This window comes from Euprymna scolopes, chromosome 44 (genome assembly GCF_053919585.1).
Source record: "Euprymna scolopes isolate OS-2025 chromosome 44, ASM5391958v1, whole genome shotgun sequence".
In the NCBI taxonomy this organism is placed as follows: domain Eukaryota; kingdom Metazoa; phylum Mollusca; class Cephalopoda; order Sepiida; family Sepiolidae; genus Euprymna; species Euprymna scolopes.
This window is the reverse complement of record NC_136525.1, coordinates 9,810,788-9,827,133: the sequence shown is the minus strand read 5'-3', so window position 1 is coordinate 9,827,133 and position 16,346 is coordinate 9,810,788. Positions and strand designations below refer to the sequence as shown.

Sequence of the window (16,346 nt, the reverse complement as noted above, 5' to 3'; positions counted from 1 at the left end):
GTTTATTTTCTTTATGGAATATAATTCCAAAATAAACTATTAAAGTTGTTTGAAAAATAATAGAAATATTATTTTCATTAAAAAAAAAAAAAAAGTGTTTACAAAGTGCCGGCGCGCGTTCGTGCAGCCATTTTTTTTTTTTTAACGTATGAAATCAATTGAATTTTACGAGTTAAATTTTTCAATTTTTAAACTTTAAAAATCTATCAAAATTTTTCTAGTTTACGATATTTTTAGGGTCAATGTGAATTTATATGCTCTTTCCAATAAACCGAATATAATATTTTAGACAAAATTTTTTTTTTTTAATTCACTTCCCCCATTTTGAAATGTCTATTAAAATTTAAATAACTAATTTACTCAAAGTTTTATATATCACAAATTGGGTTTGTATTACTGTACACAGATTCGAAAAAGTTGTCAAAAAACAAATATATAACAAATAAATGTTATCAAAGGCAAGATAAGTTTCTTTTCTACCTAACTGGATATGTTTTCAGTGTTTATATTTAATATAACATGTTTATTCAACTCGAAAAACATACTGTGTTTACCGATATAATGGAAAATTCAAAATGGCGCCCGACTCTCTCTTTAACACGGTAAGTTTGGGAAAAGGTGCTATAATATAAAACTAGACAAAATACTGTTAGAAACTCGCTCAATATATATTACCGTGACATAGGTTGAGGTTGACATATATTCGGTGTTTTTTTAATAGTATTTTGTCTAGTTTATTATTTATAACACCTTTTCCCGAACTTACCGTGTCAAAGAGAGGGATATTTTGAATTTTCCAATACATCGGTAAACAATGTATGCTTTTCGAGCTGAATAAACATGTTAGATTGAATAAAAACACAAAAAATATATCCAGTTTGGTAGAAAAGTAATCTTGCTTTTGATAAGATTTATTTGTTATATATTTGTTTTTTGACAACTTTTTCGAATCTATGTGTACAGTAATACAAACCCCACAAATTGAAGATAAAAGACGAATAAATAAAATATTCTAATTTAAAACAAAAAAAAAGTGTTTTTTTTTAATTTACCTGTAAATCCAAAGTGTAAAACCTTTTTTTTAAACCACGTTGATTTTTTTTAAGTGAAAGCTCATGTTATGCTTAGATTGTCAAGTAAATATCGGACGCTGATGACAATTTTTTCTATTTCATTCAATGTTTTCTTTTTTTTAGATATTAAAAAAAATTCACTTGATAAAGAAGGAATAAAATATATTAATCGAAAACTCATGTATTTCATTAAGAGAATAAAAACACCAGTGGAAGAGTGGGTGTTTTTTTTTTGACGGCAAAAAACTTATAAGTGAACGTGTTCATTTTTCAACTAAGGTGGCCCAAATATACTAATTTTGGTTTACAGCTCGCAATAGAAAGAGACATTACTTGTGGCGCTTCGAAGCCACCGGAAGATAATCTCAACGAAAATCAGTCATTTGTCTCCCTTTATTTGAACAGGGAAAAACATCGTTCTCGTTTTTTTTTTTTTTTGCATCCTTGTTTAAAAAAGTATTTTTGTTTAAAGGAGATAGCATATAAGTATAAATATGGATAAATTCTTAAGAAACAATGGAAGTACACATTGAATAGTATATTTTATAGGTAAATGATATTTTTGAATTTATATATATATTTTTATGATCGAAGTAAGTAAAATTTCGTTGATTTTCTTTAAATCTTTTTAAAGGAAGCCGATTAAAAAAAACAAACAAAACAATTGCATGATTTGCTATTAAACCTGTTATTTTTTTTTTTTTAAATTTGGTCTTTGCCCCTTTAATTGAAAAAGAAAAAAAATAGGGGTTGAAATACATTTTCCAAGTAGTTATATACTTCGAAAGATAGTAAATTGAATTATTCAAGTTCTCATCACGCATTTTTAATGGCGGTTTCTGATACACTTACCCCATAACAAATAATAATAGAAAAACTTGTAAAATAAAATTGATTCATTGTAATTTTTGCAGTATTCTTAAGAAAGTTTCTTTAAAAAATCTACTATTTATTTTTACTCTTCGTAAAACGGGTGAATTAAAAAAAAAAATCTCTAAAACGCTAAAAACGGGAAAAATAGAACCGAATGTTATTTTATAGGTACGGGCAAAAATGGACGAATAAATATAGCGGGACCTAGTTTTGAAAGCCGATTTATCATATTTTTTTTGTAGGTTTCCGACTACATTTTGATTGTATTTGAAAGATTAAGGACTAAAGTTAAAGGAAATAAATATTTGTACACGTGAAAAAAAAAAAGTTATGAAAAATGTTTTCACGGCGAGCTAACCAATTTAGCTAAATTTTGAAGTTAAGTCCTGAACTGTCATCTAGGCTTCAGCCTCTGTCCCATCGACGAGATGTTGCATCCCTCTGCCTGTTCTACAAATACTTTAATGGTGAATGCTCGGACGAACTGCAAACACTTGTACCTCCCCGACGTAACTACCCCCGACAAACCCGACAAGCTAACAAGTCTCATCCCTTTACAGTAGAGATCCCTAGGTGCAAGAAAGCCTTTTACTCCAATAGTTTCTTCCCCGGAACTGAACTGCGGGTCTTTGGAATTCCCTTCCGGGATTCTGCTTTCCCAGCTGCAATGATATGCAGAAGTTCAAGTGTAATGTTAACAAACATCTTTCTACTCATCTCCCTTCATAATGACCCCGCTAATTAAGTCCCTAATAGTAGCCCCCTGCTTCAAAGTGGCACTGTGCCTTGTTTGGGGTGAAAATTGAATTAAAAAAAATAAATAAATAAATAATTAAATAAATTCATTGTAAAAAATCCTTTCAAAGATAAATATTAGTTTTCTGAGCTTATTTCAGAGATAATTAGTAAAGTCCTAAGATACTGAATTAAATAAATTAAAAAAGAAACACCTTGTTTGTACAAAACATAAATTAATTAGCCCCCCCCCCCAAAAAAAAAACGAGTGATTCTGACCTTCGCAAAACGCAGCAAACGAAAGTTTTGTAAACACGGAATATACGCAAGCCGAAAATTGCAGCCAGTCGAAAGACTGAAAATGAGGTCATGTAATTAAAAGGGGAGGAAGGAGGCTGCTATTTTTCCCCAGACGTGCATTCGTACATTCCTATTCTGAACGTTTATATAATTTTTACCATTTTTTAATTTAATTATTTTTCTATGTTCCTGTTTTTAAATTAATTTTTTTTTTAATTATTGTTCAATATTATATAAAAATTATCTTACGCCGAAAGTTTCACATTCAGTTAAGCAAGGAAAATCTTAAAATCTTACAAAAATTATGAGAAATCTGTAATTAAAAAAAAAAAAAAAAGAAATATTTTTTGCTATTGTAATTTTTTTTGTGTGAAAATATTAAATAAACAATGCTTAATTCAATGATAATATCGGTAGTTCGAGAAATTCATTTTTCTTCGAGTTATATCGAATTTATTAATATAGATTTAGGGGTTTTTATCGTAATGTTCCTTTAAAAATTAAATAATTTATGATATGAATAAAATAATATTATAAATAATATTATTTTACCAGGCTTTATTTTCATAGAAAAAGCAAAAATGAATTCATTAAAATTTATTTACTACTGAAAACCATAACTTTAGTAAAGCTATTTTTGTTTAAACAAAATACATTTTCACTAAGATTTAAATAAAAGAAAATAATGGATTCCATTTATTCTGTGATCATTATTTGATAAATACTGAAAATTTCATTAAAATTGGTTAATTTCCTAATTTTTGGTGAATTTTTAAGTAAAGGGAGGGTTCAAAATGTTTATTCATTTTCATCATCGGTAGGGACTGCCAACCGAATGTTAAAAAAAGAAAGCATGATTCCGTGACGTCAGATTTGTTAACTATACAAACTATGGAAAAGCAAAAGCGACTTAATGATTTTTTAAAACCTTTGTTTATCTTCTTCAAACTGCAATTAATAATTAATCTTTGTTATAATTTTGTTAGGTTTTAAGATTTACACAGTTTAACGATTAATAATATTATAAAACATTTGTATATTAAATATGAAATACGGTTTTACTGAGTGTTCATTTAGTTAACTACCGGCTTCCATATTTTGTTCGGTAAAAAGAGACAAACAAAAGAGGGAGGGGGCTACAAAATGCCTAATATTTGTGCAATAATATTTTCAAATTGGTTTTAATCTGGAGATAAAATAGCTGACAAGAGTCATGTTTATATTAAAACTTAATATTAAAAAAAAAAATTAAACACGATTAATTAAAAATCTATATGGCTAACGGAACATTTTGAAATAATGGAATTTTCATCGTTTTAATCTTTTAAAAATTAATTTTTACGAAGTTTCTTTTTCTTGGCAACTCAATTGATTATACTATATATTAATAAAAAAAAAACGCTATTAAAACATAATATTAAATTTTTATCATTTTTTTAATTGCAACTTCAAGGTAAATTTTTGTTCAATACGTGTATTTAAAATTTAAAAAAATAAATGTTTTACTTATTTGAACTGTTATGTTTCATAATAAATAGAAATTTCGATAGATTTAAATATATTTTGTTCAAATTTCGAAAGAATAAATATGGGGGGGGGGGCACGTACTAAAAAAATATTTCCCCTCGTATATTTTACGGAAACTGCATTTTATATGTAATTTCATTCTAAAATGGATAAGTATCGAAAATTTCACGAAAATCTGACCATTAGTTGATTTTTGCTAGATTTAGTCTGCTTTCCCAACTGTACCGATATGCAGAAGTTCAAGTATAATGTAAACAAACATCTTGCTACTCACCTCCCTTCATAATACCCTTGCAAACTATGTCCCCGATAGTAGCCCCCTATTTCAAAGTGGCACTGTGCCTTAATTGGGGGTGAAAATTGAATAATAATAATAATGAAAAAGATTTATTAAAATGGATAAGTATCGAAAATTTCACGAAAATCTGACCATTAGTTGATTTTTGCTAGATTTATTAAACACAAGTATGTTTAAACGCCCGGAATGCTTACTACATGGGAACGTTATTTTAAAGCGCTAATTATGTAAACACGATTTTCGTCTCGCAATTTCATTATTTTCGTTCGATGAAAAATTTTTGGATTTGTATTACTGTACACAGATTCGAAAAAGTTGTCAAAAAACAAATATATAACAAATAAATGTTATCAAAGGTAAGATAAGTTACTTTTCTGCCAAACTGGATATATTTTTTGTGTTTTTATTCAATGTAACATGTTCATTCAGCTTGAAAAACATACAGTGTTTACCGATGTATTCGAAAATTCAAGATGGCGTCTGATTCTCTCTTTAACACGGTAAGTTTGGGAAAAGGTGTTATAAATACAAAAACTAGACAAAATACTATTAAAAACCCGCCGACTATATGTCAACCTATGTCACGGTAACATATATTGAGCGAGTTTTTAGCAGTATTTTATCCGGTTTTTTATTTATAACACCTTTTCCCAAACTTACCGTGTTAAAGAGAGAATCAGACGCCATCTTGAATATCGGTAAACACTGTATGCTTTTCGAACTGAATAAACATGTTACATTAAATAAAAACACGAAAAATATATCCAGCTTGGTAGAAAAGTAACTTATCTTGCCTTTGATAACATTTATTTGTTATATATTTGTTTGACAACTTTTTCGAATCTATGTGTACAGTAATACAAACCCCGAAATTTTTTTAAAAATTATTACTAGTTTATTTTGCCCTTCTTTTAAATGGTACAAAAATTATACTGATAATATTAATTTATAATAAAGTTACATCGTGTTACATATGGGGGGGGGGAATTCTGTAGTGAATTTTGGAGGTGCCTAAGCAATAAGCATCGGCATTTATTTTGCACGTACCTATTGTTTCTACTTATTTTGGCGTAAATAATGAAAGCCAGGCGATTCATAAAATTCTCTCGAAAATCAAATAATTGATCAATTTCTTTAATTTTTACATAAACTGAAATAAAATAATATACAAAAAAGAAAAAAATTCTTTTAGTTTGCACCCCCCCTCCTGTCTGACGCGATCTCATCAGAATTCACATTTTACCGTTTTTTTTTTGGGGGGGGGACCACATTTTTTTGTGGGGTTTCTAGTTTTAGTTTTTTTACTGGAATGATGAAATAAAATAGGTACTGGTCGCGATTAGAGTTCCCTGCCGAACACCCTAAAAAAACACTGACTTCTCCCTTAGTTGCCATAGTAACTAAACGATCATGAACTTTTATCGACTTTGTTTTACTGTTTATGAATATTGAAATAAAAGACATTACTACACATTTATTAATAATATCTCACTTTTAATCACTTTTATCGACTTTTTTTTACTGTTTTGCTGTTTATGTGTCACTTTTATTGACTTTTTCTTTTCTTTTTTAAATCGCATTTTCTTTTTTAAATGACTACGTTTTACTGTTTATGTCTCACATTTTTTTATATTGTACTAGTGCACTTATTGTTCCGTGCTGAAATAACGTTATTATTTAAAAAGCCATTCTTAACATGGGGAGGGTGTTTTGTACCTATTCTCTACTTTAACCTTACAATTGAATAAAAAAACATTAAACTTTACTTAAGCTTAGAAATACGATTTAAAATATAGCGCGGATCATAAGTGCACTTGCACCCATTTTTTTTATTAATAAATGTTTAGTAATTATTTTTCTTTTAATATTCATAAACAGTAAAAACGTCGTCATTTAAAAAGAAAATGCTATTTAAAAAAGAAAAGAAAAAGTCGATAAAAGTGACACATAAACAGTAAAAAAAAAGTCGATAAAAGTGATTAAAAGTGAGATATTAATAAATGTGTAGTAATGTCTTTTATTTCAATATTCAGAAACAGTAAAACCAAGTCGATAAAAATTCATGATCGTTTAGTTACTATGGCAACTAAGAGAGAAGTCAGTGTTTTTTTAGGGTTCGGCAGGGAACTCTAATCGCGGCCAGTACCATAAAATATATTGGGTTTATACACGGATTCGAAAAAGTTGTCAAAAAACAAATAGTTAACAAATAAATGTTATCCAAGGCGGGGGGGGGGGGGGGGGGGGCGACAGACCTAACTCTTCTCAAAGGGAAAAATCGTAAAACAAAGAAGAAAAAAAATAATGGCGGAGGGGGTGGGGCTGAAGGAGCCAAAATCAAAACGAGGCTATAAATCGGTTCAAAAAATGGGGGACGTTGTATGTGAAACTGAGACCCTTTCAAATCTTTAAATATAGATATTTTTTTTTTCAAATAATCTGGTAGCTTAGTGACCAATCGATAATAAAAAAGGGGTGCCGATTGTTAGGTGCAGTGGTGCACCCTATTTTTTTTTTTTATTCTACCCGAATATAGATCAGATGGGACTGCAAATTGCATTGTTATAACTGGACTTTATGCATTCATGACCTGAAAGTTTCACCTCTCTCTTGCGGATATTGACGGCGTGACAGTCTAAGGAAGCAAGCAACACCTGTACTCGACGTGCGTCAGAAGCAGAGATGCGACATTGAATTCCTCAATGCAGAAAAAAAAAAAACATAAACCGATCAACATTCACCGGTGCCTGTTGAACGTTTACGAATCCGATGCAGTTGATATCAGCACAGTTAGAAGATGGGTTCGTCGATTTCAAAGTGACGACAGAGATTTTAAATAAAGCACGCTTCGAACTTTTACGACCGAGGCATCAAAAGAGACTGGAAAAAGTGCATTGAGAATGGTTGTGACTATGTAGGAAATAAATTCTGGAGCATAAAAGGTTGCTCGTTCAAATCTTACTACTCCTGTATACGTAGGTCTTTAACATTTGGGTTTTTTTTTTTTAGTTGAAAAAAAAAAAAAAAAAAAAAAGGTCTTACTTTAAGAATGACCTTCGTATTTCCGGTTAAATAATTTATGTCCGGAACAGTGGAACACTGTGACCATAGATTGTTAAATACGCTTAAATATATTTTGACAAATGCAGATTTCGTATTTATTATTATTATTATATTGCACCTAATATATAGTAATGATTTAAAAAGTTTTTTTAAAAATTACTTGTGCACCAGTCCACTGCACCACTACCAAGAATCGAAACCAAAACGTTTAGCTTACGATTTACTTTTTCCTTCAACGTTATAATGCCCAAGCTATGAAGACATGCTTAATGCAAGGTTAAAAATTAAAAACTGAACTACTAGCTATTACGTTACGCATGCATATTCGTAATGCCGTCGTTCGACCTTCACCTGGCAAATTCCAATTTTTCAATTTTCACTTTTGCAGCGATTTTCTCCGGCTAAAACCCAAATATAAAGTTTCGCATGAGTTCGAATACTCTATATATAAAATTTGTCTGTAAACCAAAAACTCACACAGAAGTTTGGTAGGCAATTTTTTTTAAACAGGTACCTATATACGCATACATAAATATATATAGAAAGAGGTTTGTGTTTACTTTAACCTTTTTATGCAAATATTACGCAAGTATAAATCATGCAGAATATCTGCATGAATATAATTACACGTAAAGATGATCAGCCCATGAGAAAACCGAAAAAAAAAAAAAAAAAAAAAAACTGGGTTTGTATTACTGTACACATAGATTCGAAAAAGTTGTAAAAAAACAAATATATAACAAATAAATGTTATCAAAGGCAGGATAAGTTACTTTTCTACCAAACTGGATATATTTTTTGTGTTTTTATTCAATGTAACATATTTATTCAGCTTGAAAAACATACAGTGTTTACCGATGTATTGGAAAATTCAAGATGGCGTCTCACACCCTCTTTAACACTGTAGGTTTGGGAAAAGGTGTTATAAATAAAAAACTAAACAAAATACTATTAAAAACCCGCCGAATATATGTCAACCTATGTCACGGTAACATATATTGAGCGAGTTTTTAACAGTATTTTATCCGGTTTTTTTATTTATAACACCTTTTCCCAAACTTACCGTGTTAAAGAGAGAATCAGACGCCATCTTGAATGTTCCAATACATCAGTAAACACTGTATGTTTTTCGAGCTGAATAAACATGTTACATTGAATAAAAACACGAAATATATATACAGTTTGGGGTAAAATTTTACTTTAAGGCCCGTCTCACGTTCGTATATAAGAAAATGTTTTTTTTTGTAGATTTCAGTGTGCTGAAAAAGAATATGAAAACCGTTTCCGTCGGAAATTTACCGTTTGCATGGTATGAACCCCGGAAGGTTGGAAGTACGCACGAGCAAACATAAGCGAGCGTTTTCAATGGCGGAATCGCGCGCGCACTCGCGTACCTGGCGGCCTTTTCACAGAGCAATAATAATGTTTGGCGGAAAATTTCAAAGTAGATGAAAAACAAGAAAAATAAACAACTTTGCAGGAGAGGGGGGATGTCGGGAAGACACTTTTTTTTGTGGCGGACAAATCAGTTTTTTTTTTGGGGGGGGGGGTTAAGTTGGAATAGCATTAATAATCTCGGAAAGACTTTCTTTTTTTTTTTTTTTTTTAAACAATTCTTTTTTTTTTCAGTGGCGGCTGGCGGAGTGGCGGACAAATTACTTTTTTGGGGGTGGGATAAGTCAGAATAGTTTAACATGGGTTTGTATTATTATTATATTGTAATGTAACATGCTTATTCAGCTCGAAAAACATGCAGTGTTTACCGATGTATTGGAAAATTCAAAATGGCGCCCGACACTCTCTTTAACATGGTAAGTTTGGGAAAAGGTGTTATAAATAATAAACTAAACAAAATACTATTAAAAAAACACCGAATATATGTCTACTTATGTCACGGTAACATATATTGAGCGAATTTCTAACAGTATTTTGTCTAGTTTATTATTTATAACATCTTTTCTTGAACTTACCGTGTTAAAGAGTGTCGGGCGCCATTTTGAATTTTCCAATACATCGGTAAACACTGTATGCTTTTCGAGCTGAATAAACATGTTACATTGAATAAAAACACAAAAAAATATATCCAGTTTGGTAGAAAAGTAACTTATCTTGCCTTTGATAACATTTATTTGTTATATATTTGTTTTTTGACAACTTTTTCGAATCTATGTGTACAGTAATACAAACCCAAAATGTCAAAATGATAAACTCACATTATCTCCGTTGTTGGCAAATGTTCCTTGGCGCGTGTAACCGGTGGCTGGGTAGGTGCTATAAACAAATATAACTTCCGGCGCAAATTAAACCCCACACCCCCACCCACCCCAATATATACGCGGAAGAATATTAAAGATTAAAGAATATTAAAGAATTTTCGAATTTTTCGAAATTATTGATTCTTTCTATAAATAATTATTCAGGTAATTAGAAGAGTAATTTTTTTTTTCAATGAATTAGTTTTCTGTTGCTACAATTAGCCCCCTCTCACCCATGCGTACTGAAGGTTCGAGGCTAACCCTTATCCCGCTCCCCTCGCCTCCCACGGAAGATTATCAATTAAAAATATGGCTGCTTGTACAGATTGCACGTTAGATTATTTTCAAACCATACATTTTTTTTTAAATAATGATAAAGAGTCATTAAAACTTCTGAGAAGCCATGGCGTTCTCGCACGCAACATTAGATGCGATACATGCAGCAAAGAGTGCACATTTAGAGAGGACAAGGGTCAGTGGAGATGCCGAGGGAGTTATCTTCTTCCAAAATCGAAAAAAAAAGAAGATATTGTAACTTCACCACAAGTGACTATAAAGGAACATTCCTTCAAGACTGCCGAATTCTATTTGTTAACCATTGGCTTAGCAAGCATTGGGACCATGCTACAATGGTTAAATGTTTAAAAATATCGACCAAAACGTCTGTTGACTGGCGGTCGTTCTGCAGTGAAGTTACAGATTTTTGGTTTTCAGAACAAGAAGCCATCGGTGGCGCTAATGTCATTGTCGAAATAGACGAGACTTTAGTGGTACATGCCAAGTACAATAAAGGCCGTCCTTTATCCCAAATTTGGCTGCTTGGTGGGATAGAGAGACATAGCAAAAAAAAAAAAAATTGTTATTCCACTGGTGGGACCTGTCGGTGAAACGAGGGATCGAGGGACTCTCCTCCCAATTATATTAAAATATATACGTGCTGGGTCGACTATAATGAGTGACCGGTGGGGTGCCTTCCATTCGCTCGAAGACCACAGTTACACTCACTATATGGTGAACCATTCAGAAAATTTCGTCGACCCAGCCAACTGCGATGTTCACACACAGAACATAGAGCGCCTATGGAGAGACATTAAAGAATGGGTTAAGCGCCCTGGCATTCGAAGTAAATATTTATACCAATACTTGGTCAGATACTTATTTGTGAAGGAATATGGTGAAGATGGAATTCTCCATCATTTTTTTCTTCATGCTGCAGTGCTGCACGCCTCTATTCCCCCCAACGTCCACGTCAGCGAGTGGAGCCTCCCCTCCCAATCATGGATGAATCAACCGATGAAGAAAATTAATGGATGATTTTGCCATTTTCTTTTAGGTTAACGCCCCACCCCACCCCTAAAAAAGTGTTTTGTCAGCCACTGACAAAAAAAAAAAAAAAAAAGTCTTTCCTACATGTATTTTAGTTTTAAGTTGACAAACTAAAATTATATTTTGATACATTTTCATACAATCTTTCTGTACAAAAAAAAAATTATAAATGTTTTTATATTTATGAATCACTCATTTAAAGTTATATTTTGATACATTTTCATACAATCTTTCTGTACAAAAAAAATTATAAATGTTTTTATATTTATGAATCACTCATTTAAAATTATATTTTGATACATTTTCATACAATCTTTCTGTACAAAAAAAAATTATAAATGTTTTTATATTTATGAATCACTCATTTAAAATTATATTTTGATACATTTTCATACAATCTTTCTGTACAAAAAAAATTATAAATGTTTTTATATTTATGAATCACTCATTTAAAATTATATTTTGGTACATTTTCATACAATCTTTCTGTACAAAAAAAAATTATAAATATTTTTATATTTATGAATCACTCATTTAAAGTTATATTTTGATACATTTTCATACAATCTTTCTGTACAAAAAAAATTATAAATGTTTTTATATTTATGAATCACTCATTTAAAATTATATTTTGGTACATTTTCATACAATCTTTCTGTACAAAAAAAATTATAAATGTTTTTATATTTATGAATCACTCATTTAAAATTATATTTTGATACATTTTCATACAATCTTTCTGTACAAAAAAAAATTATAAATGTTTTTATATTTATGAATCACTCGTTTAAAGTTATATTTTGATACATTTTCATACAATCTTTCTGTACAAAAAAAATTATAAATGTTTTTATATTTATGAATCACTCATTTAAAGTTATATTTTGGTACATTTTCATACAATCTTTCTGTACAAAAAAAATTATAAATGTTTATATATTTATGAATCACTCATTTAAAGTTATATTTTGGTACATTTTCATACAATCTTTCTGTACAAAAAAAAAATTATAAATGTTTTTATATTTATGAATCACTCATTTAAAGTTATATTTTGATACATTTTCATACAATCTTTCTGTACAAAAAAAATTATAAATGTTTTTATATTTATGAATACCTCATTTAAAGTTATATTTTGATACATTTTCATACAATCTTTCTGTACAAAAAAAAAATTGATAAATGTTTTTATATTTATGAATCACTCATTTAAAGTTATATTTTGATACATTTTCATACAATCTTTCTGTACAAAAAAAAATTATAAATGTTTTTATATTTATGAATCACTCATTTAAAATTATATTTTGATACATTTTCATACAATCTTTCTGTACAAAAAAAAATTATAAATGTTTTTATATTTATGAATCACTCATTTAAAGTTATATTTTGATACATTTTCATACAATCTTTCTGTACAAAAAAAAATTATAAATGTTTTTATATTATGAATCACTCATTTAAAGTTATATTTTGATACATTTTCATACAATCTTTCTGTACAAAAAAAAAATTATAAATGTTTTTATATTTATGAATCACTCATTTAAAATTTTATTTTGATACATTTTCATACAATCTTTCTGTACAAAAAAAAATTATAAATGTTTTTATATTATGAATCACTCATTTAAAGTTATATTTTGGTACATTTTCATACAATCATTCTGTACAAAAAAAAATTATAAATGTTTTTATATTTATGAATCACTCATTTAAAGTTATATTTTGATACATTTTCATACAATCTTTCTGTACAAAAAAAAATTATAAATGTTTTTATATTTATGAATCACTCGTTTAAAGTTATATGTTGATACATTTTCATACAATCTTTCTGTACAAAAAAAAATCTTAAATGTTTTTATCATATTTATGAATCACTCAATGAAAAGAAATTATGGTAATATGAATACATTAAAATTATATTTTGATATATTTTTTATACAATAAATGTTTTGATTTTCATATTTTGCGTTATTTCGTTACATGGTTTTGCGTTATCGTAGACACTTGTTTATATTTGAGGTCCACATAATGGCCAATAGAGGTCGTTTCTCTTTCAAAGAACAGGGCCTCTTTCGTCTACTTTTAAATTTTCCGCCAAAGATTTACCAGATTATTAATGCTATTCCAACTTAACCCCCACCCAAAAAAAACTGATTTGTCCGCCACAAAAAAAGTGTCTTTCCGACATCCCCCCTCCCCCGCAAAGTTGTTTTATTTTTCTTGTTTTTCATCTACTTTGAAATTTTCCGCCAAACATTATTATTGCTTTGTGAAAACGCCGTCAGGTACGCGAGTGCGCGCGCGATTCCGCCATTGAAAAAAGCTCGCTTATGTTTCCGCGCTCGCGCGTACTTCCAACTTTCCGGGGTTCATACCATGAAAACGGTAAATTTCCGACGGAAACGGTTTTCATATTCTTTTTCAGCACACTGAAATCTACAAAAAAAAAAACATTTTCTTCTATACGAACGTGAGACGGGTCTTAAAGTAAAATAATACCAAAAAAAAAACTGGGTTTGTATTACTGTACACAGATTCGAAAAAGTTGTCAAAAAACAAATATATAACAAATAAATGTTATCAAAGGCAAGATAAGTTACTTTTCTACCTAACTGGATATATTTTTTGTGTTTTTATTCAATGTAACATTTATTCAGCTCGAAAAACATACAGTGTTTACCGATGTATTGGAAAATTCAAGATGGCGTCTCACACCCTCTTTAACACCGTAAGTTTGGGAAAAGGTGTTATAAATAAAAAAAACTAAACTAAATACTATTAAAAACCCGCCGAATATATGTCAACCTATGTCACGGTAACGGTGATACACAAAATAAATAACACACACGTTATCCTAATAATATATAGATAATGAATTTTTAAAAGAATATGCAAATTAGTTAGATCTTTTGCAGATGAATGCAATTCCACGACCCATATATAACGTTGTATTTTCTTTTAAATAAGGGTTTGTATTACTGTACACATAGATACGAAAAAGTTGTCAAAAAACAAATATATAACAAATAAATGTTATCAAAGGCAAGATAAGTTACTTTTCTACCTAACTGGATACATTTTTTGTGTTTTTATTCAATGAAACATGTTTATTCAGCTCGAAAAACATACAGTGTTTACCGATGTATTGGAAAATTCAAAATGGCGTCCGACACTCTCTTTAACATGGTAAGTTTGGGAAAAGGTGTTATAAATAATAAACTAGATAAAATACTATTTAAAAAACACCAAATATATGTCTACTTATGTCACGGTAACATATAATGAGCGAATTTCTAACAGTATTTTGTCTAGTTTATTATTTATAACATCTTTTCCTGAACTTACCGTGTTAAAGAGAGTGTCCGGCGCCATTTTGAATTTTCCAATACATCGGTAAACACTGTATGCTTTTCGAGCTGAATAAACATGTTATATTGAATAAAAACACAAAACATATATCCAGTTTGGCAGAAAAGTAACTAATCTTGCCTTTGATAACATTTATTTGTTATATATTTGTTTTTTGACCACTTTTTTGAATCTGTGTACAGTAATACAAACCCCAAAAAATATATCCAGTTAGGTAGAAAAGTAACTTATCTTGCCTTTGATAAGATTTATTTGTTATATATTTGTTTTTTTAACAACTTTTTTGAATCTATGTGTACAGTAATACAAACCCAATATTTCTATGTTATATCTCCCCTTTATTGGAAAAAGGGTACGATTATGAATACCTCATGTATCAAATACTATTTACACACTGTAAAAGCTATTTTATGTATGATATAACCTATGAGAAATATTTGGAATCAAGTCTTTTCAGGTAATGTACAATTAGCCATGCCGGAATTGTAATATTATAAACAGAGGTACGAAAACTGTTGTAAAAAAAACAAATATATAACAAATAAATGTTATCAAAGGCAAGATAAGTTACTTTTCTACCGAACTGGATAACTTTTTAGTGTTTTTATCTAATGTAACAAGTTTATTTGGTTCGACAATCAAGGAACGTTGAACGCTGCCGGAGAACAAGAAACCCACCCAATAAATGCCACGGTAACATTTATGAGGTAGATTTCCACCACCATTTGTTTTATTTCTTATTTTGAAATGATTATCGAGTCATCAAAGATATCGCGGCTATATTTTCTTGTTCTCCGGCAGCGTTCAACATTACTCGTTTTTCGAATCGAATAAACATTTTACATTAAATAAAAACACTAAAAACTTATCCAGTTATGGTTGAAAAGTAACTTATCTTGCCTTTGGTAACATTTATTTGTTAAGGTCAATTTTTACGACGTGCCCACTGCCCCACCCAGCGTATTATAAGCACTCCAACCTTTCCATGTTAAGAACGGCTTTCGGAATATACACCCCCCTACCTCGGAAGCCGTTCTTAACATGGGAAGTTGAGGTGCTTATAATACGCTGGGCCCCAGTCAAAATTGGGGCACGTCGTCAAAATTGACTGTGTTTTGACACTTTTTTTCGTACATCTGTGGATTATAAAACGAACACGAGTTAAGATCCGTATGTTTACATATACTTACGTTGGGGAGGAGTTTGGTACATTAATGTGTGTCCGGGGAGAGCTGCACTTCAGTCTGTAACCTTCGTGAAAATGACCCATGGAAGTGACGGTGTGGTTTTCGATTCTGTTTTGTTTTCAGTATGTATGTATTTTTTTTTTTTTTTTTTTTTTTTTTTTTTTTCTAGTCGCTTACTGGTAAGGCATACTCATATTTCAGCTGCGAATTACTGCGTATTTCGACGAGTGCTCTATCGCGGACCTCGGGTTCATCATTGGCGTTCAAACAAGAGCACGGCTTACCTCCGTTATGACCATCTCGTGACATCGAGCACTTTTTGTAA

General features: G+C 30.2%; 1 protein-coding gene across 4 annotated transcripts in view; it reads right to left on the bottom strand.

Annotated features, from left to right (window-relative positions):
• The window catches only part of LOC145268686 (uncharacterized), a 227,468-nt gene that overhangs the window by 42,361 nt on the left and 168,761 nt on the right, over nt 1-16,346 (bottom strand). For 2 of the 4 annotated variants that reach the window (XM_080124192.1, XM_080124193.1), the window contains exon 1: nt 16,025-16,346. This exon is cut by the window's right edge and continues 760 nt beyond it. The exons of 1 other annotated variant lie outside the window; for it this stretch is intronic. In XM_080124192.1, the coding sequence (XP_079980318.1) occupies nt 16,025-16,104 (80 nt within the window). In that variant the 5' untranslated portion in view covers nt 16,105-16,346. Of the gene's footprint in view, nt 1-10,082; nt 10,159-16,024 lie in introns of those variants that run through there. One more of the 4 variants, XM_080124196.1, reaches the window with a different exon arrangement.